The 23,685-nt window shown below is 41.5% G+C and overlaps 1 protein-coding gene across 2 annotated transcripts in view; it reads left to right on the top strand.

Moving 5' to 3' along the window:
• LOC119660441 (maternal protein pumilio) overlaps window positions 1–23,685 on the top strand; it is a 698,863-nt gene that overhangs the window by 13,902 nt on the left and 661,276 nt on the right. For both annotated transcript variants that reach the window (XM_038068994.1, XM_038068993.1), the window contains exon 3: window positions 10,770–11,276. In XM_038068994.1, the coding sequence (XP_037924922.1) occupies window positions 10,770–11,276 (507 nt within the window). The remainder of the gene's footprint in view (window positions 1–10,769; window positions 11,277–23,685) is intronic.

The following is a 23,685-nucleotide window of genomic DNA, read 5'->3' as shown; positions in this document are numbered from 1 at the left end:
AGGCAGGTCTAGGGCGGATACTGGTTGTTGCACCGTTGTTGATGATGATAAAGTGTTAGCTACGAATACTTCCTTTTGCGCCATATGCAGTTTTAGCTGTAGTTATTGGATAAATTGAAGCTACAGGAAGTTCTATTCATGATAAGGACGTCCATTACTTTATGTGCTCGGATTGAAGTCTAATCTCAAAAACAGATTTCTTATAACATAGTCCTTTGGAGAGTGCTATGGTACAAATATTCTCTGAGGATCAGACGTTTCTCAATGAGATTGATCGTTACGTTATACGTGATAGTAGATCCTAGCTAAAACCCGTGGGATTTGTGGCCTAGGCCATTCAAAATTAATCCCTTAGGCCAAAAGTACATAAGGCAATGTCTTACTTGAACTTAAATCGGTTTGACTGCTAGTCTATATTGCAAAATGCCTGAAAACATGCATTTGGAGATATGTACATCGAGAAATCGTGTCATTAACTGGTCGCTTCGGTTTGTAGCTGTTTACTCCAAAAAATTATCAAGCCGGGCTTAAGGCAAAGTCTAGTTGATATGAAGAGCCGTCACTGGGGAATCAGTTGCTGGTAAATCCCACAGTTCATTGTGAAGGCTAGTCCTGGAGTATTCTTCTACCATTCGTCCCAAAGAGGAAATTAGAACTTACAGAGCCACATCCAAAATGCTGCAGTCTACAGAGACGCCTCCCACGGCTGCTTCATTACTATGTTGTTCAATTTTTCATCTAACATTTGCATTTGTTGGGATTGGACTTCCTATCATTTTTGTTAGCTCACTGGTGGAATTCATCAAGTAGGAATGGAAGTTTAGTGGTGCTCTGGTTGTACCAGGTGTATATCCCAGGCGTTAGGTTTGCCCTAGGCCACTTGTTAGATTGAATTGAATGATTTGTTTCGGAAAAAGCAGTTTCCAATGAAGAAGATTTAGACAATATAATCGTTGTCTATGAGTTTCCAGCTTCGGGTTCGAATCCCCTCCATAGTTATGGATGATTGTACGAGTGCGGTCCGAAAAGTACTTAGCCTTACCGCCCGTTGGTGCCAATATCGAAAGAGAGTAGTACGTTCTCTGCTTACTGTCAAGATTTCAGCCGAATCAGAATCGTAGTTTTGTTTTGACCGCGTACAGAAAAAGGGTAATATCAGTCGGTGATTCCATTCATGTTTTTGGGGAGGAATCCGCTATCTCGTATTGACAGACTTCGTGGGTTAATCGTGCATGGAATTTTGTGTATAAGAAAGTTTGTGGGCAATGGGTACCCGTTTGCTCATTCCGGACAACAAGTGCAACCGTGAGACCACTTCAGAGCAGCGTTAGACGCTGTTTAAGCGCAATCCGAAGAAGTTTCTGCGTCGTTTCATCACTGTCGATGAAACATGGGTCTATTAGTCCACCAAAGGCCAAGGAACAGTGGAAACAGTGGACTTCACCAGACGAATGTGCGTCGAAGAAGACGAAGATTGCCACATCGCCCGGAAAGGTGACGGCCACTGTTTTCTGAGATTCACAAGTTGTGATCTGAATCGACAACCTGGAGAAGGGCAAAAGGGTCACAGAGTTTTTTACTATTACCGAATTATTGGGCCGATTCGACACCACCAATTATGACTTTTTGGAGTGATAATCAGCAACTTCTACCGCGCTCCGAGGAACCCAGGAGAAAGTAGTAATTACTTTTGCTATTGCCAATTGAGAGTGGAGTCTTTGTTTTGAGAAAATCGGTAGTGGCTTTTTCTACCTCACTTTGAATTAATGGAGATAATTTTTAGTTTTTAGTTGGCTTCTTGAGGGAGTTTCATGGTGGTTGTAATTATGCCTATGTTGCGAGAAGAGGTCCTTTTGTGTTCAAAAGGTGAAGTTGCTTTTTACGACTTGGCTTTGACCCTTAATCAGATAAGCCTCGCTTCCGCTGTTACCAACCAGTACAACTGTTTTACTCACGGCGGGGCTCTGAATGTAATCTCCATATCAATCCGAGTTCGAAGGGGATCGTGCCTACAGCGAAGGTAATCACAATGCCCTTAGCATTTAATGTGCCCTCAGGGATGCTTTTACGTGTGCTGTTCAATGGTCCTTCATCACTAAAAGAGATATTATGGAAACCAATATTCGTATGAGATCTTCTAAGCGGAAAATTCAGTTTCGGTCTTCAATGCAAAATCAACTACAAAGGAACAACTGGTTCCCGAACTGCTGTATATGTATAATGGGTTTCAAAACAATCGGAACGGAACAACGAGAAGTAACAGGCAGCGGCTCTTGGATGAAGTTGTGTCATAAAGCTATTTGACTTTCACATTACAACGGAGACAATGGACTTAAACTTTAGGAGAACTACAATTTGCTCCCTGTAGAAGTCAAAGTGTTACAACCTCAAGGATTTATTGGGAAAATGGCAAAAGATCGACTGAAATTTCTATGAATCTCAACTGTCTTAAATTAACGATTCTCTTCGTCTGAATTTCTACCGATAACACTATGTCAAGCTTTTGCATGGTAGAAACCTAAGCAAGTCACTGTCCAGAAACTTCAGTAGAAGCTCCTTGATTGGCCACTTCTTGGTACTTTTCTTTGCACCTTGCACCTATCAAATCTGCATTTTTTATGAATTGACGTCAATTAGGGGTCGAAAACCATGAGGGAACATACATTACTGTCCAATTTCTTATCAAAACTGTTGCAATTTTTTAATCGGAAAAAAGTGGCTTGGGGTCTTATTAGTCAAGCCAATAGCAACCCTGCGAAACCTTATCGTAATATCTACGACTTCAATCACATTTCAATGCATGCCACCCGCCGCAAAGTCAGATAAAAAGAAAAAAAATCGTTTAATGACTTTTCATTCATCACCGGGTTGGGTTCATATTTTGCTTTGCTTTGATGCAGGCACTGGTGCACAAGCACACCCAGCCACAGACATAGATATCTAGATACCGTGGCGAAATTATAATTCTCATTTTCTTGGTGTTTTCATTTCTTGCACGCGCATAATGATAAAAGACAATGTTCGGGACTAGGGTAGGCCACAAAGCAATGCGAGACTTGTGAGCCCCGGAGTGCCACCTCAGTTCAGGTTATTGCCACGCGGGGCCTGATAGCGATGACTACCCAGAGGAATTCGAGATAACCACTACAGTTGGTCTTTTATTATTGCATATTATGCAAATTATCCAAGTGAATTTGCGCAGCGGGTCAACCTGACTTGTTTTACAAATGGCGAGAATCGGCGAAGCGATGAGTGGCTGGGAAAAGATGAGGAGGTTGGGGAAGGTGCACTTCATGTAATCTTGACTTTTGGAATATTCGCGGTCAATGTGTGATTTGAATGTTATGTAAGAGATGAGAAGGCGCTTTGTGGTGTCTGCAAATATGCTGAAGAGGCTTAGGTATATGTTTGGATTAAGATATTTGGCATTTGCATAGCAAATTTGCCAAGTTGCGATTAGCTGATGGGAGGTGTTTGGGAGGCTTTTATGGCTATGCTGGGTTCGTGGAAACTAAGGTTGGTCTGTTTTAACGTTGATTTTCGATCTGTTTGCGAAATACTAACTGAATTGGTTCCTTTACCAATAATAACTCTCATTCCACTGAGAAACCTTAGAGCCATATGAGCCAGTTGGTAGACGTTGTGTTGAGATCAGGGAACTATATAAAAAGTATGTAGGAGAGTGTGGAGGGTCAGTTGATAAACCGAACCGAACTTGAAAGGATAATACCCTTCAATTTCCTTTCGGAATAAACTCTTCCTGGGAAACCTTCGCACCAACTCCTTGAAACATCCCCAAAAACACATCATTTCCAACCCTGGAGTCAGAAAAAATCATTGAAAGATCTTGATATGAACTAAATGGGTCCCGAACAACTTCCTCAAATGAATTCAACAATTTCCACTCTCACTTGGAACATCGTTACTTTCCCATTAACCTTTAACATAATTTTTTTATTGCTACGTATGCGCTCCAACATTTCTTCCTTTAATTTTCTGCTCCAGCAAATTTAACCAATTTAATTTCAAATTTGCCACGCTACCGTTGTGTATTCCCTCCGAATACACTTGCGCAAACACAAGAAAGCATTGAAGAGAAAAGTAGAAAAGAAAATAAATCAAGAAATTGCCCAGCACCTCTTTCCCAGTTTGGAATTTTACTAAAATTAGTTTTTCAAAATGTTCTGGCGTAATTCCAATATTTTCCCGTATCTGTCTGTCTGACGATGCTGTTTGCGCCCCTTCGTTTTATTGTCTGTCTGGCTTTCTCTGTGGCAACTTCATCCGATTCTCATTTTTAAAGATAGTCATTTTGCGGAGATAGGCACCACGTAATTTTGCTGTAGTGCGGTCAAAACGGGAATGGTTTTGATGAGGAAGACAAGAAAAACGAAACGGAAATGTAGGAAAGATAGAAGATGGAAGACATCCTTGAAATGTGCTTGGATGATGGAAAAGGGGAAATAAGAAGTGAACGGTATCATAGAGTATTTCCTTGTTGGAATCACAGAATTGAAGTCTGGGTTAGAGGAACCTGATAACGACATAGGAAGTCTGCTTGCTATCATTACGGGGGTTTCCTTGTAGGTTAAATATCGAAAGGTTGTGACTTCCGAACAAATTATGTAAGGGCTTTGACTATTATTGCAATAGGAACATAGCCTTTGAATAATCCTTCGATTCAAGTGCGGGAGAGGCTAGGATATGAAATATTCTGAAATAAATTCAAATAAAACTCCCACTAGGGGGCCAATCGCAAACAACCGAGCTGAACGCACATACAACATGAATTCTCCTGAAGTATGTGAGTCCAGGGGCTATCCCGGTTCCCATGGTACCAGTATACCGCTTTTAAGGTTTCGTGACTATTGCCAATTCAGATGAGTCCCTGTGTAGACTCGGGTCTGATCGCTCTGATTAGGCCTTTGGAACATTCGTCAGCAGCATCACGGCAGGCAAACCAATTCGATACAACGTCTCCCGATGCCACCACTATGAAAGTTCTCCTCGGTCTCTTGGTTTTGATTCAGCCAACAGGGTTGCTGTGCTGTCTTCCTCCCCGCCACCTCTGAGCACCATGTCCGCCTGTAGAAGAAAATGTTGCAACTGTCGGTTTCATTTCCTGATAAGCTTTTCCTTTTCAGCTCAAGCAAGGGCAGGCGACTGGGCTCCTATTTCGCCTAGGTCCAAAGCCACGTGCCTAGTTTCAATGATCTGTGAGCTTCTTCCCGGAACAGGAGCATTACAGAGTACTGAAGTAGTTGCTGTCCCAGCACTTGCAGCTGCGTCATTCTGCGGGCCTTCTTCTATATTTAGCTGTGCGCATCCTGCAATTTTGTCGCATGTTGTATTGACACCTCCATTGTTGGGCATTGAGGCGAGCGATGCATTTTCATACCGTGTTCAAAAGCAAGCAGCTCTTCTTTCCCTAATATCTTCTCGGATTTGGTGTTTTTGTTTTCTATAGAATTGGTATCAGCGCATCGTGTGCAAAGAAGGGGGCCGCCATTGTCGAGCTTCTCAGTTCATTTCGCTAATTGTCCTCTCAGATTATGTGCCATGTCTATTGACAGTAGTTAGATATATTTTTACCCAGAATTGTTTATCATAATCGGGTGAGGGTGTCACCCAGGGTTTTAAGATTTTGTGTTGAACAAAATTGACCACCATATCTATACCAAACTGTACCAAAAGGACATGGTCGTCTATTACCATCTAGAGTACTGAATCATGGATCTATAACCGATTCTTGAGGTACTTCGCCGACCATTGGATTCAAGTCAGTGTTATACAGGAGCTTCGTATCTGCGAAATAGTCTCTGATGTCTTGCTGAATATTTATGGGCAAATCCAGTTAGTTTTGGGATTATATTGTATACTTGAAGCATACCTCACATCATGGGTGATGTGATGATAGCACAGTATTTTTTCGTATTGTTGTGCCACCTTACCTATGTTTGCAATTGCTTCTTTTGCCAGACAGACTACTGACTTGATGACATCTACCGTTAACCGGGCAGCTCGAAATCTGTACATGTCTCCTGTCCCTTGACAATCGAGGGCAGGCTATTAATTCCAGTAGCTTTACCACGCTGCCTAATAAATAAATGGGGCGGTGCGAGGGGGGCTTATTTGGTGGGTTATCGTTCTTCAGTAAAAAAATCCGCAGCTGTTGTTTCTACTGATTCCGGGAAGTGCCTTCCGACCATACATAAAAATGAAAGATATTGCTTTTATCGTCGTCGTCACAGCCAGGTTAGGTATTCTGTCAAACCCAGGTGCTTTCTTGAAACTTTACACAAACAATGGTAAGCTTGTTGTCTACTAGAGCTGGAAAATCCTCTGGAGAACTTTGCTCTAACGGATTGTTTTGCGCCACTGTTATTTCTAGTAACTAGTTCTTTCTTTCTTTCTTGTTTACTATTACGCTGATAACATATTTGTAGACTTTCCGACATTCCTTCGAGGTTTTGGTAGCCCATGGGCATTATTTTTACGACCTAGCATTGCGGCAGGGTTCTTTCACCAAACCTAGTGGCGCAGAAATTTTCTTGAATACTTCAATAGATACTTTCATATCGAATATAGTCGAATTCTAGTACTTCGTCCGATATTGCCTTATGTCCTTTGAATACAATACCCTCCTTATTGGTAACTAATTAGCTGGGTCATTTTCCTCATCAGTGCACTTCTTGCGAAAGTAATATCAACTTCATTGAGTTGTGCCTTCTGTTGGTTCCCCCGAGGCTTTTTTGTTTTTACTAATATTTACCTAGAACTAGCCCTCATCCTTTCTACTTTGCTCATCGACTTTTTTTAATCTTGACAATCTCGTTTAGACTATGGAAGACCTGGCACTAGCTCTGGAAAAGGGTATCAGCAAACTTGAGTGTGGTTCTAGGTAACTAAACGCGACCTTTCCATTGTTTGTTGCACAGGAAACCCCTAGATAGACAGGTCTGCAAATCAAAACGTATAAAGTTGAGGAGCCAAAGATACCTTCTGCAAAGTAGGGAAATCGAGCGATGCTTTGCTAATTGGACCATCGTCTTCCATAATCTTGCTTGGTGAAGAGCCCATGGGGAGGTGAAATATCAATTAGTTTCCAGGTTCGCATCAAGATTTGATGGTAGTTCAAGCGATCTGTAAGGGAGGTCCTGACCTTATCAACAGCTCAATGCAAAGAAGTTATTGCTGGGCGGATAGTACGTCAAGAGTCCTTTGTGCAGCTCGGCTGGGGATGAAGTCTTTTTTTTAAAAAAACTCACCTTAATGATCCTTATCCCTCCCTCGGCCTTTAATAGGATATGGATGTCGTAGCTGCCATCTAGAGAACGGAAATGCATGCGCAGTGAAGCTCTTCTTCTGAAAGATCAACCTTCAGGAGTTCTTCTTGTAGCCAGAAGTGCTGAACGAAAACCTACCAATGAAGCTCTTCGTCGCTATAGTGCGCAACAACTGGCAAGGGTGTCTAAATGAACCGTGCTGTCGAAGCTTCGCCAAAGACAATCCAGCGTACAAGGGGCTTCTCCAGGTTATCCGCTGAGAAGTCTAGGTTCTGCGATGTTTCCCCGGTAATCTGCTTCGCGAAGGATGTTAATGTCTGCAGGTAATTCAACCGTCGGATCTGCCAGTTGGAAGTCCTTGTAGATGTGACCACTGGCACTGCACAATCCACACAGAAGAGAGGAACGAAGAAAATATTGCCCTGAGTTTGCAATTCAAGAAACCTAAGTTTCTAATCACGGTAGACGTGTCCCCGATAGGAGCGTCCTTGAGGGCTCTGCTACTGAATGGGGTTGGGTTATTGAACTGGTGTGGGAAAACATCTTGTTATGTTTTTCGATAATCACCGCTTCAATCGTTAGGGAATCCATCAGAAATTTAGCAGAAGTTGAAGTTAACGAACTAAAAACATCATTCCCGCTATCAACTCAAGTTTTGATTTTCTGAATCGCCTTCGCCGCGTTAATGTGATTCTAGGTTTGTCTTTTTGTCTAAAACAGCGTCCTGCAATGTTCAAAGCGCCCATTGTTAGCCTATTCTACTGAACTCCCCAACGGCAGCTCACACCCCCTGGCAATATTCTTTCTGCACATTCATCCCCAATGTACACATTTTCTATTTCCTGAATCTGGACTGAATATATCCGACGTTCAGACTATTCTCGTGAAAACATGGCATTATTTCAATTGTTTACCATCCATGCATGCTTTACACACATGAATGCATTTCATTTCACTTTTTATGATGGCTAAGAAATAGTAGAAATTCTCTCTCTCCCATCCTCGTGTGCCCAGAGAGCTCCATTATTGTTTGGCATACATTTCCCCTCGAGATCCCCCCAGAAGAAAGATAATGGTGAACAGTAAAATGATGATGAGTTTCGAGATTCGAAATGCGCTTTTATTTGTGATTATTTTTGTGCTTTTGTATTTATTTACTTGTTAAGTGTAAATCCGATAAAGATAATCGTATTTACATGAATCCAGCATCTTGGAAGACAATAAATTTGGGGGCAAGTGGGAGATTTTAGTATAGTTCGGGCACATGGAGGAGGCTGAAAAAGACCTTGACTTGCGTTGTGAGTTTATTGCTGGTGAAACAATGTATTGTTGCTCTTTTGGCATGGCGGAGGGTGTTGTATACTTGATTTGTAGTAAGAGTCGTCGCGTTGTGTTTATTAATAAATCGGACATTTTGAGATAATCATTTTGTTGTCGTCTGAAAAGACAATTCATTGGATTTCCTCGTTATAGTTTCTTTTCTGATAAAGACGGAAGAAGGGCAATCTTATAATGATTCATTATTCTGTTAAGGGAAAGTAGCACCGAAGAACTATTGTGCCCCTTTTGCTGGTTATAGCGTATCTAATAATCATAGTATCTCAAGCAGGCCTATAACCATCAGGAACTTTAGTATATTCCCTACTTCCAGGTCTTTCAACTTTGCACTTGGTATTAAGTGTTCTCCCCGATGCCTCGAGCTACTTTGGGGAAGTGCCGGAGAGTTCATCACAGACCGCACAAGACCTGCGTCCCTGTTCCCTTCTTAGCTAGTTCGCCCGCTGCCTCATTGTTTTCTAGATCAGCAGAACCAGAACCTAGAGTATTCAGACCTTGTTGGACGAGCCGATCATATTCAGTCTCTCAAGGCAATCCTATACCAATTTAGAGTTGACCTGGTTGGACCTAAGAGTCTTGATCGCTGCTTGGCTGTCGGTGAGAATAGCAATGTTTTGCCCTCTGTAGTTCCTTTGGAGATTAAAGGAGGCATATCTGTCTATCGCATATATTTCCGCCTAGAATATGCTAGTGTACCTACCCATTCGCTCCAAGTACATTTTCCCTGGACCAATGATATCGGCACCTGCTTTCTCTACAATGATACTGTTTAAGACTTTCGCTATTGTCTGGTAACATTCCTGTTTCGTTTATATAAAATGCATTTGTGGTTTTGAGCAAGCATTGTGGCCCTCAAAGGCAACCTTCAGCCTTGTCCATAGCAAACATTTTCAACTCCTACGTGATTTCTGTAGATACTTCTCGAACTTCCAATTGAGTCTTTTCGTTCGCGGTGCTTTAGATAATTTCATTTGGAGCCCCGATTTTTTCCTTATCGATTTTTAATCAATTATTTAGGAAAAATCCATACTTTTTTGAATTCTGTCAGAGAATATGGGCCAAAATACAGCGGACAGAGAACAGGTGATAGAGGATAGACCACAAAGGAGAGGGGACAGGCAGTTGGTATATCCGGAACCAGCTGTTCCCTCTTCTGTATTTCGGGAACCATCTGCCTCCCTTTGTATTTCAGGAACCACTTGACTTTTCTACTAATTTATTCGGAACTAACTGTTCCTTGAATTTTTGATCCTCGCAATAGTATCTTCGAAAAGGAGGTTATCCACGGAAAAGATGGATTACTGGAATAAAGTGATTCATCGAGACATTGTTTTGCATCCTAAGGACTAAGATTTTTCGTTCTTTCTGCTCCCCTCAAAGCTGAATAATGGTTCGTATTAAAAGAATGACAAGTCCTTATTAATGATTGCATAAAACGCACCTTTTAATTCCAGGTTATTCTACTGCCTCAAATATTCCGCTATGCCTTTCCATAATAATTTATGTAGGTCGGTAATCAACTGTCTTAGTCCTTTGTGTAATCCTTCCTTCGAAACTGCTCGCCCAACAATCGATTTCGATTCTGATGCACAGAAAGGATGCTGTGCCCGTAATCAATTGATCAGGAGTGTATGTCGACTAGGCACGTGCACTTATATAACTTCCTTGTCCTTCTCAAAGACGTTAAGCTTGGGCAACAACTTGGACGAATCCGATTATGTGGAAGATTACATAAGGTCGAAATATCCTTTCAACAAGAACGAACAGCATTCTGCTCTGTATCATGAACATTAGAATAACAAACAAAGTTTACTGTTCCTCCTTTTGTTTCTAGTCCTCTTTGTTGCATAATATCGGAAATAACAATTTTATTATCCTTGAGGAGACGGAAAGATGATGCTTTGACTTCGTAATGAAGTTTTGATGTTGGATGTGTTTCGTGAGTTTATCTTTAAAGTTTATGCTCTCGAAAATAGGATTTGTGGTGGGTAGATGCTTTTATGGCTTAATGCACGTTCCTCTGCAGTTGAAAGCCATGCAAAATGAATGAGTTTATGTTAAGGACAATGGGGAGGAGATCCCAAAATTCTTCAGAGCTATAATCCTTCGAAATGTTATAATTTTTTTTCGATTTTCTCTTTACAGTCCCAAGACAAATGGAAATTCACTGCACCCATGAATAATGTAACACCCGTCGGACCGGTTGGTGTTAATATCGGGGTCGGTGTTGGTATGTCAATGCCGCAACACCAACAACAACAGCAGCAACAACCCTCGTCAAAACATCCACAAATGTTGGGCCATCAACAACACCACATCTCCACGTCTCATCAACAGATCCCGAATCATATGCATGCCCAGAATCATCTAAATTCAGCCGTTTTGAATCATGCACTGAGCAATCCAACCGGTCAAAGTGGTCCTATACCGATGCAAACCATGCAAGGAAGCATTTATGATCATATGCATCCAAGTGTAAATATGAATGGTGTTGGTATGCCCAAGCCAAGTGATCAACAACATCAACAACTTCAGCAGCAACAACAACAGCAGCAACAGCAACAACAACCGTTGGTGTATTTGGGCGGACAACCACATTTTAGTATGTTAGCTCCGCAAAATCAACTCATGACACCGAATCGTAATGCAGCGGTAAGTGTAGTCCTTGTTTTTTGTATTAGGTTTTAAGGATAACGTCTATAATTATAAGGAATGAAAATGGTACCAGTGCTTCCTTCAATGATGAAATCATTGATGTCGTTAATGCCTCCTTTGGAGATTTCGTCCCGTATCCTTATTGCGCACCTTATCAAGTCAGGATCGAAGTACTTGCAATGACATGCGAGCTGCTAAAGGACATCGTTGTAAATCGATAGCGATGGCAACTAGTCCCTCTGCCTAGGAACTTATAGCAACCCTAATGCGATTGGAGCGTCTCTTCCGAAATCCTTGCCTCATTCATCTCACCCCTTCGGTTCAAATCGAATCGGAAGGGACGCTTCACATTACTTCGCTCTTAGAACATTTGTGTCACTCATTTCTAATTACATAACACGCAATGTGCAGACGTAAAATTATACGAACCAGGACTGCCAGGGATGCTATGCAACCCCTTAGACCTCATTCATGGTTTCCGTCCTGTGCTGATTGTGTAGTTTTACAAGCATTCGCAGAAAAAAAGTTGCATTAAAGTGTTCCATAATGAATGCAGAAAAAAAACTCGAAGAAATTAATGTGCTAAATTGCTCCTTTTTCCCGGTGGCAGGACCTTAATATTATTTTGCACTTTACTTGCGTTTCATGCTTTACATAACCGTTCGTGGCAGCTGCGATTAATGTTTTTTCTCGTGTTTTGATGGATCATCCATTATTTTATGGAATATTATTTTTTTTCTGCGGCATTACTGAAGGTAGGAAGAGAAAAAGGAGAGAAATGTTACCAGTGAGTAAAGAAAAATGTTGCGAAGCCGCGCGAAGTTAGTCCTTTTTTCTGAAAGGGGGAAATCATTGAGCATTCGATTTAAAACTGATGGGGAAGGGTTTCTATGAAAGTGGAAGCGGAATTTAAAAGGAGATGAGAAATTGGTTGCAAGTCTGTCAGAAAAAAAGGATGGAATTTTGGAAAAGGGTTCCGGGTTGAATCGAATAATTGTGACTGAAGGTATTGTGTTGAGAAGCCTACGTTATTCGATGTTATTAACGTGTTACACCTGTTACATTTTATGGAGACCAAATTGCATCTTTAGCTGCATGCGGGCTACAGGAGGCAGATACTGTTGAGTAATAGAAGCTATTTGCTTTTAAGACTCAAAATTTTAGTTGCTCTTTTCACCAAATGACCGGGATTGAATATTGCGTTAACCACCATTTATTCCTATTACCTGGTGATGAGATCCTTATCTCCTTTTAAGGGCTGTATCTGGAAACCTGAGTCCTAATGGTTGTTCCTCCCGTTTCTAGCAGTACAGGAGTGTGAACAATACAAACCGCTCATTTTCCGTATTTTTTGGGGACCTTCTTTATCCTATCGGTAGTACCTTTAATGCGTGATAGTTTGACCTGTTTGGAGTATCACATTATCTTTCCCGATAGTATCCGTTTTCTTGAAACATCTTTCAAATTGTGTTTTTCGGACCTACATGATTATTTTGGAAGGCTTTTTGGGCTCAAGGTACACATTTTTAAAATGTCCCCTCCTATCTTGGATGATGGCGAAAAGGGGTGCTAAAGTGTCCATAAGTATGGGTTGGTTGTCAGTAAACGTTAAAATGCAATGCTCCTTCCCATCTTTGGGGCATTACGTCCAAGAATTGTTCACAAGGTCCAATAATTTTCCTAAATATTTTGGGGCTTGACCTACTTATAAAGTTTCGTCAACCATCGCTCCTTCAACCATCTTTACTAAAAAAGTGATTGGTTCGACCAGGGCAGAGGGAACTCATGACACTCTGCTTCGCCCCTCCCCTGGGGGTAGCGTCAACGAACGTGGTTACAGGTGGTAATCGCTTGTTTATGGATAATCGCAAACACGAAGTGAGTACGAGTAGAACTAGGCCGAAGCGTTTTCGTCCTGGGCAGAGGCAACTCATAAGACGCTGCCTTAAATCAACGTGGGAAGAAACTTTTTTCCACATTTATGGTCCAGGGACTCTTCTTTTTTGGACTAAATTCCGAAATTTTCAACAGTAACTGACGTTTTCGTCCAGGGCAGGTCTTAATTGTTCCGGTTCGACATCAACTGGGTGGTGACTTAGGATTCCCTCAAACCTCCGACAAAAAACATCTTTTAGTTTTACTAAAAAGAACCGAAAGCTCCCCTACGACAATTAGTTTTGTTACTGTGTATAGGCATACGTTTCGGGAGCGAAACCCCTCTTTCTGAGTACAAGAAGAGAGCAAGTCGCTCCTGGAATGCATGCACATACGCAATAATAACACTCATTGTAGTAGGAACGATCCTGTTTTTTTTAAGTTCTCTTCGAGGGTGCTATTGCCAAAAATGATGGTGCACATGGTCCAAATATTTCGAACTAAAGAACCACGTCATCTAGTTAGAAAATCGTGGAAGCGACCTGCAGTTCTAGCCAGTTAAATCATCTCAACGTTTCCTTGATTTCCCTTTTGACCTACTAGCATGGCTTCTATTTTTAACGCTCATGTGGGTATCCTTCCTTTACGCATTCGCTCAATGTAGTTTCGGAATTCGTTAGCCAATTTTTCCTTTTCTTTTCGATCTGTTTTTCCGGCACTTGTGTCAGCGTCCACGTCTCATTTCCGTTTAGCAACAAGGGAAAGATTAATATTTTACATATCCACCTGTAAGGACTTTTCTCGATGTTATTTTGCAGCAGTAATTTGTCTTTGAGGAACTAAGGCTCCACTCTACAATTGGTGGTCCACTCATCTGAAATTATATGCGCCCATTCTCATATTCTGTCCATTTGAAGCAATTTTTCCAGTTGAGTTGGCAAACTCGTTCCACTTCGCTTGCTGCTGACTCTAACTACTGGGAAATCTCCTTCGCCCTAAGTATCGATCTCATTAAGTTAAAGGAAAGGGCAACAGCATGGTTTTCCATGGTAATTGCTTCCTGGCAGACCATTTATTAGACCATTGGTTTCACTTTCTCCTAACGAGACGTCCAAGAGTATTTTTAGCTATACTCGTGTTGTCATCCATAATTTGACACTACTTTTTGTCAGAACTTTCCTCGGGATTAGACTGAGGTAACAACATTCCATGCACATACGCTCCTGTTTTTTAAAGTTCTCTTCTTTGTGGGTGCTATTGCCAAAAATGATTCTAAGCTTCAACTATCTCGATCTAATGACCACGTCCTCCAGTTAGAAAATCTTAGAAGCCACCTGCAGTTTATGGCAACTAAATAACCTCAACATTTCCTTGATATTTTTTTTTATCTGTTATTATAGCTTCTGCCATTGAACACTCATTTGGGTATCCTTCCTTTGTGCATTCTCTCGATTTTTCCTTTTCTCTTTGCTTTTCCGACAGTTGCGTCAGTGTCCATGTCTCATTTCCGTAGAGCAATACAAGATTAGATTTTATAAATACGAAGGTCCTTTTTCGACATCATTTTGGGAAGCATTCGTCTTTGGGGAAGTAAAGCTCCTTTTTACTTAGATGAATTGGTCCATTCGTTTGAAATTATATGCGCCCATTCTCATATTCTGTCCATTTGAAGCAATTTTTCAGGTTTAGGTCATGTATTTTGTTTTGAATTGATAGACTCTCCTGGAAAACCTCCTGCGCCGTAAGTATTGATTTCATCAAGTTAAAGAAAGGGACAACAAGTTGAAGTCTTTTTTCCGGTTTCACTTAGTAATCGTTTCCTGCCAGACCTTGTTAAATCATTCGTTTCACTTTTCCCGATCTAGAAGTGCTTTCAACCGCAGGCTTGTTGTCATCCTTATTTTTCGCTACCTTTGGTCGGAAATTTCCTTGGGATCAGCCTGCAGCACGTGCTTTTATAGTGGATATGTATGCTTCTTTGCCCATACTATCTTTTTAATATCTCCACATTGAGTTTAGGGATTCCATCTGCTTCAGATGTGGCTATTTTTTCCAACGACGAACCGTTGTTTCGAACGGCCTTTTGTTCGCTTACCATCTAGGAATTTTTATTCAGTTTTTATTTTGCGCGAAAGCTCGGAAGTCATCTCGAGCGATGAGAAAATTGCATTTCCTCGTTTTTTCGAAAATTCCAACCTTTATGCCAAGGAAACTGATTATACATTTATGGCTCAAAGGCAGGCTAGTCCGTACTGTCCCAACATTTTTCCATCAGCGTATAAATTTCACATTGAAAAACTGATCATCGCTTTTGGAAAGAGTTGTTCAGTTCTTCACTTCTAATAATCACGCCTATTTTTCTGTTATTATCATGTATTTTGATCAAGTAATGCCTCAAATTCTGCATCTTCAGAAACCTTCGCTATTTCTAGCTCTATAATATGTATATTTACAGTAAAATCGAAATCGAACTGTCATCGGTCTTCTTCGTTGCCAGCATTGCCAAATATGGGGCTAGGCATTATAGTATAAGTGGTCTGACGGCGCTCAAATTTAAATTTAAAAATTGAATATAATTTTCCAATAATGATTTTTGTCACTTTTACTTTTTTAACGTTTGATTGATTCTCTTTATTGATACATCAATATTTTCACTTATAACGATGGAAAACTTGAGTATCTGGTATCTGAAGCTGTTTTAATTATGATGACGCCCCGCCGATTGGCTCACCATTGTGTTACCCAGTACGACATTCTATCTTCAAAAATAGAAATGTTTGACCTTTACAAATGTACTTTCTAACATTTAAAGCAGCAACTTGGACTCTCATTCCTCACACCTAACGCCGAAAAATCGATACAAAACTTGGAATATTTGCCCTCAAATCGATTATATAACTCCAATCCCCCAACTCTGATAATTACTTTAATTCGCAACTAAAGGCTGTGTCAATCATAGTTAATTGAATTTGAATAGATAACGCAATTCACCGCGCGAAACTTCCATTATCACTGGCTGGGACTGCGATTAGAGGAGAGTTTGGGGGCCGGCTTTATCTGATTCATCGATCCGGAATAAAATAAAAGAGAAAGAAAGTAAGATGGATCTTCGATTGCGGCAAAACTTTATGATTGTTATGTTGTTTGTAACAAATGTTGGTTTTGTTGCTTTTTTTGTAATCTCCAACTTTAGAAGACTTGAATTATTCGCTAATTAAAAGCTGCAACTCTTCCGTTTCATCGGAATATGGTCAACAGTGACGGAAGCAGAAAGCAAGAGTCATTTACGTTTTATGTCATGGAGTGAAAATATCTTTTTATATGGTCGATGCGTACAAATTGGATGTAATGGGCAAAGTGATATTTTGCTATGCATGAGTAGCTGCTTGTAAAAAAGATGTTTTAGTCTACGCGTTGAGATGGCTGCTAGTTGAAAGGTATTAAGTTTAGATGTATCTCCTTGAATTTTAGAATTTGGACCTTTGTTTAATTTCAACTTGTAGAGATAGCATCGAAAAGATACGATTTCCTGCTGTAACAGCTTCATTTCTCTAGCATTGAGTTCATAATTTCGATATATAGCATTTATGCCATTTAAAAATTGCGCTGCGACTGCATTCATCTTAGTTGGTTAGATTGATCCGAGACAGCAGGCAAAATCAATGACTGACCATACTCCAGGTCTGTGCCCCTCGGCCTTCGTAAATGTGACGGAATACCTTGGATTGTTATAAGAAGTACTCCCGTCCAGCGACTATTCTGAATTTTCGAATAGGTACGTCTGGAGCTGGCTCCCTTGACCTACCCTATGTGGCTCCCAATGTCCAGATAATCAATATCTCATAGAACGCTCGTGTACCTTTGCATAGGTTGATGATACTTCTCGATGTACCAGAAGGTGGCCTAATCAATGGCGAGACACTTTCGAACTTGGGCACAGCTTCCGGCCCATTCCATGCAGGTTTTTCTGCACTTCACAACCATACGTAACGCTGGACTACAAGGGATCATCATTTTTGTATAGGGATGGTCTTCAATGCTGTTTTACTGAAGTCACTACCGATGAAAGGTCTGACTGATCATGATAAAGTATCCTTATGTTTCTTAAATAGGGGCTTAATTGTAAGCCAGCCGCTCCATCTGGAGTAGCTGCAGCAAATGGTACTTAATTTCGGTTGGACTCAATTTCTTCAGGAAAAAGTCCAGTGGTTTGTCCTTCATCGGTCAGCTGCTATAGAGAAATCTCAGCGATGCAAATTGAGTTGTGGGTGTGCCAAAGGCGGCACTTGTTCTAGACACCCTTTGGCAACCTCGAACATTTGAATGATTTTCAGCTCTGGTGTCCTATAAATTGGATCGTTTTCTTTCAAATTATTCTCCACGAGGACGTTGAACGAACCTTGTGTTGCTACAGTCTTAGATAAGAATCTTCTGAAGAAATTATTCATACCCAAGAACTGGAAAAATATGTTTGAATATGTTCGAGGGTGGGAAGGCACAAATAATTTACGCTTCCTCCAGAAGCAGCCAGATTGCAGTTCCGCAGATCATTAACCTAAGAGTTTCACTTCGAGCTGTCCAAAGAGGTACTTGAAAGAATTAGTAGATCCTCAGTTGCTAGAGAGGCATTTCAAAAGACAATCATGTGACGTGGACGTCGTTGATCTAATAGTAGCAAAATTTCAATCCTTGTAGAACACTGATGAACCCCTGGGAAGTTTGCATCGCATCTCCAAGGTTGAAGATTTCAAAAACTTTATTAAAAAAGGAGGAGAATATGGGGGGTGGTTCAAAGGTCCCATCTAGAAGAGTCCATCGGTTGCTTTGTGCCGTTTGCCATGTAAAGCCTGTAATTGTTAAGGAGCAGACATATTTCCTTATTCTGACTACCTATGATAGTCACGTCCTCCAAAATATAGATGCCCCTTTAGAAAGTTCAAGAAAATCACACTCGTTATATTTGATACCTTTTTGGCGAACATCGAACGTCATTGTTTCTGTGAGCACAGATAGGCTTCCATCTTATCGCACATTAAACCCGACAAAGTGTGCCCCTTTCAAAAACTTTATGGGGGTGCTCTCCTTAAAATTTTGGGTAGTGCAGTCAAACTGCTCAAGTGCTCCTCGAATGCTTGTCGTCAGAAACGCTTTTAATTCTATAAAATCGAAAGACATTCTAGTCACACTAGACAATACTTTCCATGTGGCAAACTATCTCTTGCGGATATTGAGGGATTATCTGAGCAACCGCTCCCTGCTCTTTGAAACGCTAAAGGGGCAGAGGAGGATGGAGGTCACACAAGGGGTCGCGCAGGGATCCGTCTTAGAGCCGGACCTCTGGAACGTTTCCAATGATAGTCCGGCATGAAGTTGATGCGGACTTAGAACCCTGCAATTCTCAAAAAAATATGATAGCCTGCTTAAAGTCGACATGCACTTGCTCGTGAAGAACGGCAACGTACCCTAGATAGAAGGACTGTGCGGCTCATTAGAAACTTAGGTGCGTGGCTGAATCGGAAGCATGGTGAGACTGACTATTTCCTTATCCAGTTCTTAAGTGGACATGGTGGTTTTCAGTCTTACCTGTCTTTGGGAAGGCACGATCTCCGGATTGTGTGTTTTGTGGGCGACGCCCAGCGCATCGTTTTTTCTTATGGAAGGTGGGATGGGATTCGTCAGCAGCTCTATTTAAACACAGAGGATCTCTCTCCAGACAGCATTATCGAGGAGATGTTGAGGAACGTTGGCAAATGGAACTGTGTTGCGATTTTTGTCGTTGTAAAAAGGATAGAGCTCGACCGTTGAAGGCAGTTTCCTTCTTCTTCTCCCCTCCCGCTGGGGATGTGTTTAGTTGGTAGTCCGACGACGTACCGTTACGGGAGTACAACCCTCTGTACGTAAATGTATTCACCGGGTAGGTACCCCAAAAAACGCTTAATTGAACCATCTCCGCCTATACTCCATTCAAGGGGTTTAATTTTAGATATCTTCCCTCTAGAAAATTCAATCGCTCCTGCGAAATGTACCGAGTAAGACATCGTTGTTTCCATTGGCAGGAAAATATCTCTCTCAGGTTCCCAAAGAATGGTTTACTTAGTGTTCCTAGCCTGACTAGCTAGAGCTGGGCAATCGCAAAGGAAGTGCCTTCCCTCTTCTCCGCAGCTTCGGCAAAGCGCTATGATGGCATGGTCTCCTTTGGTGTAGTGCCCCGTGCCGTAATTTTGTATTTGCACGCGTCTAGCACAAGAGCTTTCGCGATCGAGTTCCGTTATGGGGCGGCCAAACCTTCCTTGATTCGGCACACCTGGTGAGTCTTCGTCATCTGAGGTCCGCGGCTGCTAAGTAGTGGAGATAGATTTTGCCCTTTACCACTTGCGAGACACAGACTGTACCCGCCGAAGCACTGCCAAGAGTAGACCGTACCTGGCCTATTCGTCAGCCCGCACACTCTCCTCTATGTTCCTATGAACCTAGCAGGATTTTCCCAGATCAAGTTGTTGGCAATTGTTACCATATTGACCATAGAGCTAGCTTGGCGAAATCTAAACGATCGCTTTGATAGGGCACCCACTTCCAGGGTGGGAGAGAATAGCTTATACATTGCCATCCATAAAATCTCTGCAATTGCTCTTGAAAGGGTACCTCCCTTTCCTCCACTATTCACTGGACAATTTTAAGGCTGTCAAAGTAGGGAACCTCAGTTCAAATTTTCCTACAAAAACCTGATTGATTGACAGCTTCGTAAATCATGTTCGCAGGACCGTCCAGATTTTAGAAAGGGGAAACGATCCTAAAAACAGATGGAAGCTCAAAGTATAGTGGAGAATATGATCCTGCGAGAAACACACAAAAGAGAGAGCATAGTCCGGCGAGAAACACGACGCCTATCACTTGTCTCTACAACACAGCTCGAGGGAAGAAAACCTTGTAAAACTTAATTTTACCCGTTAAGAAATAGGCACTGCAATGTGAAGACAGCCTAGATCGTCCAACGGAGCTGGAATTATCCAGTACAATTAAAACACATTCATTACTTTTACTTGACTTAATAAGAACAGACATTTATTAGTTTGATTGTCTTCGACAGAATACCATTCCTGCATAACAAATACACTTTTCAGGATTCAAAAAACATTGCCTACAAATTATTCTTTCTTGTAAATAACAGGACATTATACGCTTCGCGAAAGCTTGAGGATATGTATCCGGTAAATTATAGATACCACATTTCAATACGGCCGTCCTGAAGAGTTCTCTGAATACGCGATCGTTTCGCATTAAAATCTCCCTGTGAGCGAACATTTTAACGCCACCAACGGTGAATGCAAGATTACCAAATTCAGGATCATAAATTTTATCCTTAATTCGTTGAACTGTACTTTTCGGTTCATATTCAATAATATTTAGTCGTGGCTTCCTCTTGGTATCAATCGTGACTTTCACTTCGACGTGCAGTTTGGAATTGTGAGCGTAGCGGTCCCAGTCGACATAATATTTGCTTGAACATCCGATGTTCCTTACCTTCAAGAATAGATCGGAAGGGAACAACAGGAAATCCTTGGAGATCCTCCGGAATGTTTTAGCTCCGTCTCTGGCGAGTATGCACGTCTCAAATTTAGCAAATAAGGATTCGTCACCTCCTGAGTAGACACCAAGCAGCATCGATATACAACCGGAATATTCGCCTATGGGCATGAAACCATTGGGGTAAAGACACACTGCCACTGAATACTTTTCGTTGATATGGAGTTCTCCTTTAAAGGGGAAATATGGGGCTATTCGAGTGGTTTGCGGGGCAGGCGCTTTCACTAGCATGATTACGGCCAGAAGTCCATCGTTATTGTAATGTTGCGTTATTTTCTCAATTGTTAGCGGACGCGGTCTTTGAATTGGTACAAATAGCAACTCGTTGGGTGTGACGAGGGTTGTTACGCGGGGGTTTGGATTCGGTCGTCGCACGGGTGCGTGATACCATCCATTTCTTGGCATGATGTTATGATTTTTTTGACTTACACTAAAAACTGTTTTAACACGGGTATTGCACTTGTTGCCTTTGAATTTTGACTATCACAGAAATAATATGTAAACAGGACAGATAATTTGGTAGATCCTTGAAACTAACTAGAGCAACTGAAGGTATTCTTATACTGACACCAATTTATACCAGGGATGATGGCTGACTTGGTCTTACCTACCTTACCTCACTTGCGATTTGCGCATATATGGTAAAACATCCGCAGCCCCTTCTCAGGACTATGTTAGAACCCGATACTCATTGCTCCTTAGAATAAATTTGAACAACTCTAAAATTTGCATCGTCTTACAGGTCGAAATGATCTTCTGAGCCTTCTGAGAACTGTCAGGCAATTGTTTCAGCTTCAAATTATTACTTTTCTGTTTTCCATTCCAATTTTTAGGGCGGTTTTCCTCATTTTACATGAGAAGTTACCTGCGTTTGACTTTCTTGAGAATTCATACTCCGTTTTTCCAGTTTTATTCAGGGATTTGCATTTTAATCCTAAAGGACAATAAACCTTTGAAAATTGTCATGTCCGTGCAGAGTAAGTGCTCTTAGAAAAATCATTGGAAATGCAATAGTTTCCATCATATTTTGTATGCATTGCAAAATTTGTAACTTGTGCACAATTTTTGAAGGCAGACTATTAAAAAGTATCCCACAAAATCCTTTCTAGCCTCTAACATCTGAATGAAACTTCGGGGTAATTCCCTCCAATAATAACCTTTCAAACGATGCAGAAATGTTTTATTGCTCAAAGAAAAATTTGGAATCTCCAGGTAAATGGGATGTTGTGATAAGAAGAGCAGGACATCTTCACTAGTCCTCGATTTGTAGAAGACAAGTCCTGATTTTCAGAGAATCAACAAAAATGTACACATAACATTTACATGGGAGTCAATCTTGAAGGAAATTTCAAAAGATTTCCTTGAAAAATGTGTCATTCATTGATAAGGAAGGAGTGGAAGGAGAGTAAGAGAAGAATATGATGAGAAGTTGGGAAGGAAGGATCTAGAACGTCAATGATGGCTGGCTTTGGGTGGTGGCTCCAATTGTACATTGCAAAAGGAACCCGAGAAAAAGGTTATCTTTCCGGTTTTGTCGAAGATGCGATTCCTGACTGATGGGTGCACGAGGACTTGAGCAAACTAATGCCTGCAGGGATAATTCTCAACGAGCAGTCAATGTTCATGGGTTCCCTAATTAGTCCTGTACAATTGTGATGCTTTAACCTGGACCGGAATTTTGCAGTCAGAATCCTGTCAGAAATTGCCTCCCAGGTCTCCCAGGCTTCTGCCTTACGGTAGCCGTCAGAAGCAACCCAACATCGAATACGCGTCTGCTACCACTTGGTTTTCCTGAGTACAAAAGCACGTTGCCATAAGTGTGGGGAGGGAGAGAGGGGTACTCCCCAGGGTCCCACCATCTTGCCTCGCTTAGGCTACGAATGTTCAGCTTATATGGTTGGAATTTCCGCTCTAGTTGGAGAAAGCGAGCATTCTGAGGACCCTCGATACCGTTGTAGGGGAGCGTGCGTTTTCGATATCCAAAGGTCTTCGGAATAAGGTTCCTATCCAAGGCATTGTTGACGTTTCGGTAGAAATAAAGTTTCGAAATTTACATGTAGCTAGACCACAAATTTCTATCCTTTTTAGTCGCTTGCTTACGACAAGCAGACGTTGGCAGACGCAGCCAAAAGTTTTTTTTTCAAGTCAAGAAGATAAGCAATGGTGGTTGCTTCGCGATTGATTCCACATAGTAGGTCAGCCTTGAGCGTGAAGAGTTTATGCTGTCCTGAGTGTTGTGGTCGGTTTGTAAACTGGGAGTTTGGTATGGTACTGTTGGCCTCGCGGTATTCACCGATTATCGATTTGCTAGCCCGCTTGAAGATTTTGACGGTTGACGGTAAGGCTGAGATATCCCTATAACTATCTGTAATCAACAGGGAATTGCGGTTCGTACGATTAAATACGGTGGAGAGAAAAGGACTAAGTGTGGTAGCGTATCTTTTGCGGACGATATTTGGGATATCGTTGATCCCAGTGTTTTTTTTTTGTTCTTGGAAAACTTACGAAAACTGGCGACTTGATTAGGTTTCAAGAATTTGATGTTAGGGATGTTTTCAGAGGGGAGGAGGTGGTATTCGTGAAATGGAGACTAATTGATTGGCCGTGATAGGAAGGATGCTGTTGTGAGGAGAGAGGAGATAGAGGGGGCACAGCTTCATCTTCTGCTTCTTTGTTGTGGCAATGAAGTGCCTTCTGTAAGTTGTTGACCAGTTATTCGGCTCTCTCAGGTGCGAAATATTTGGAGGTGGTTATTCCCTAACCGAGTCTAGAACGGGTTTGTTCAAGTTCATGGTAGGTGTGCTGGTTAAGGATAGTGTTAGATAGGCGACCGTAGAGAGTTTGGATTCTCTGGCGAATGAAATTGTGCTTTTCGTTTGAGGGAGAGGCAGTGAGCATCATATTGATTTCTGAATAGCCTTCTCCGAAGAGTTCTTTTCAGTTGATG

This window comes from Hermetia illucens, chromosome 6 (assembly GCF_905115235.1).
Source record: "Hermetia illucens chromosome 6, iHerIll2.2.curated.20191125, whole genome shotgun sequence".
In the NCBI taxonomy this organism is placed as follows: Eukaryota; Metazoa; Arthropoda; class Insecta; order Diptera; family Stratiomyidae; genus Hermetia; species Hermetia illucens.
The sequence above is the reverse complement of the archived record's forward strand: the minus strand, read 5'-3'. Positions and strand labels throughout refer to the sequence as shown.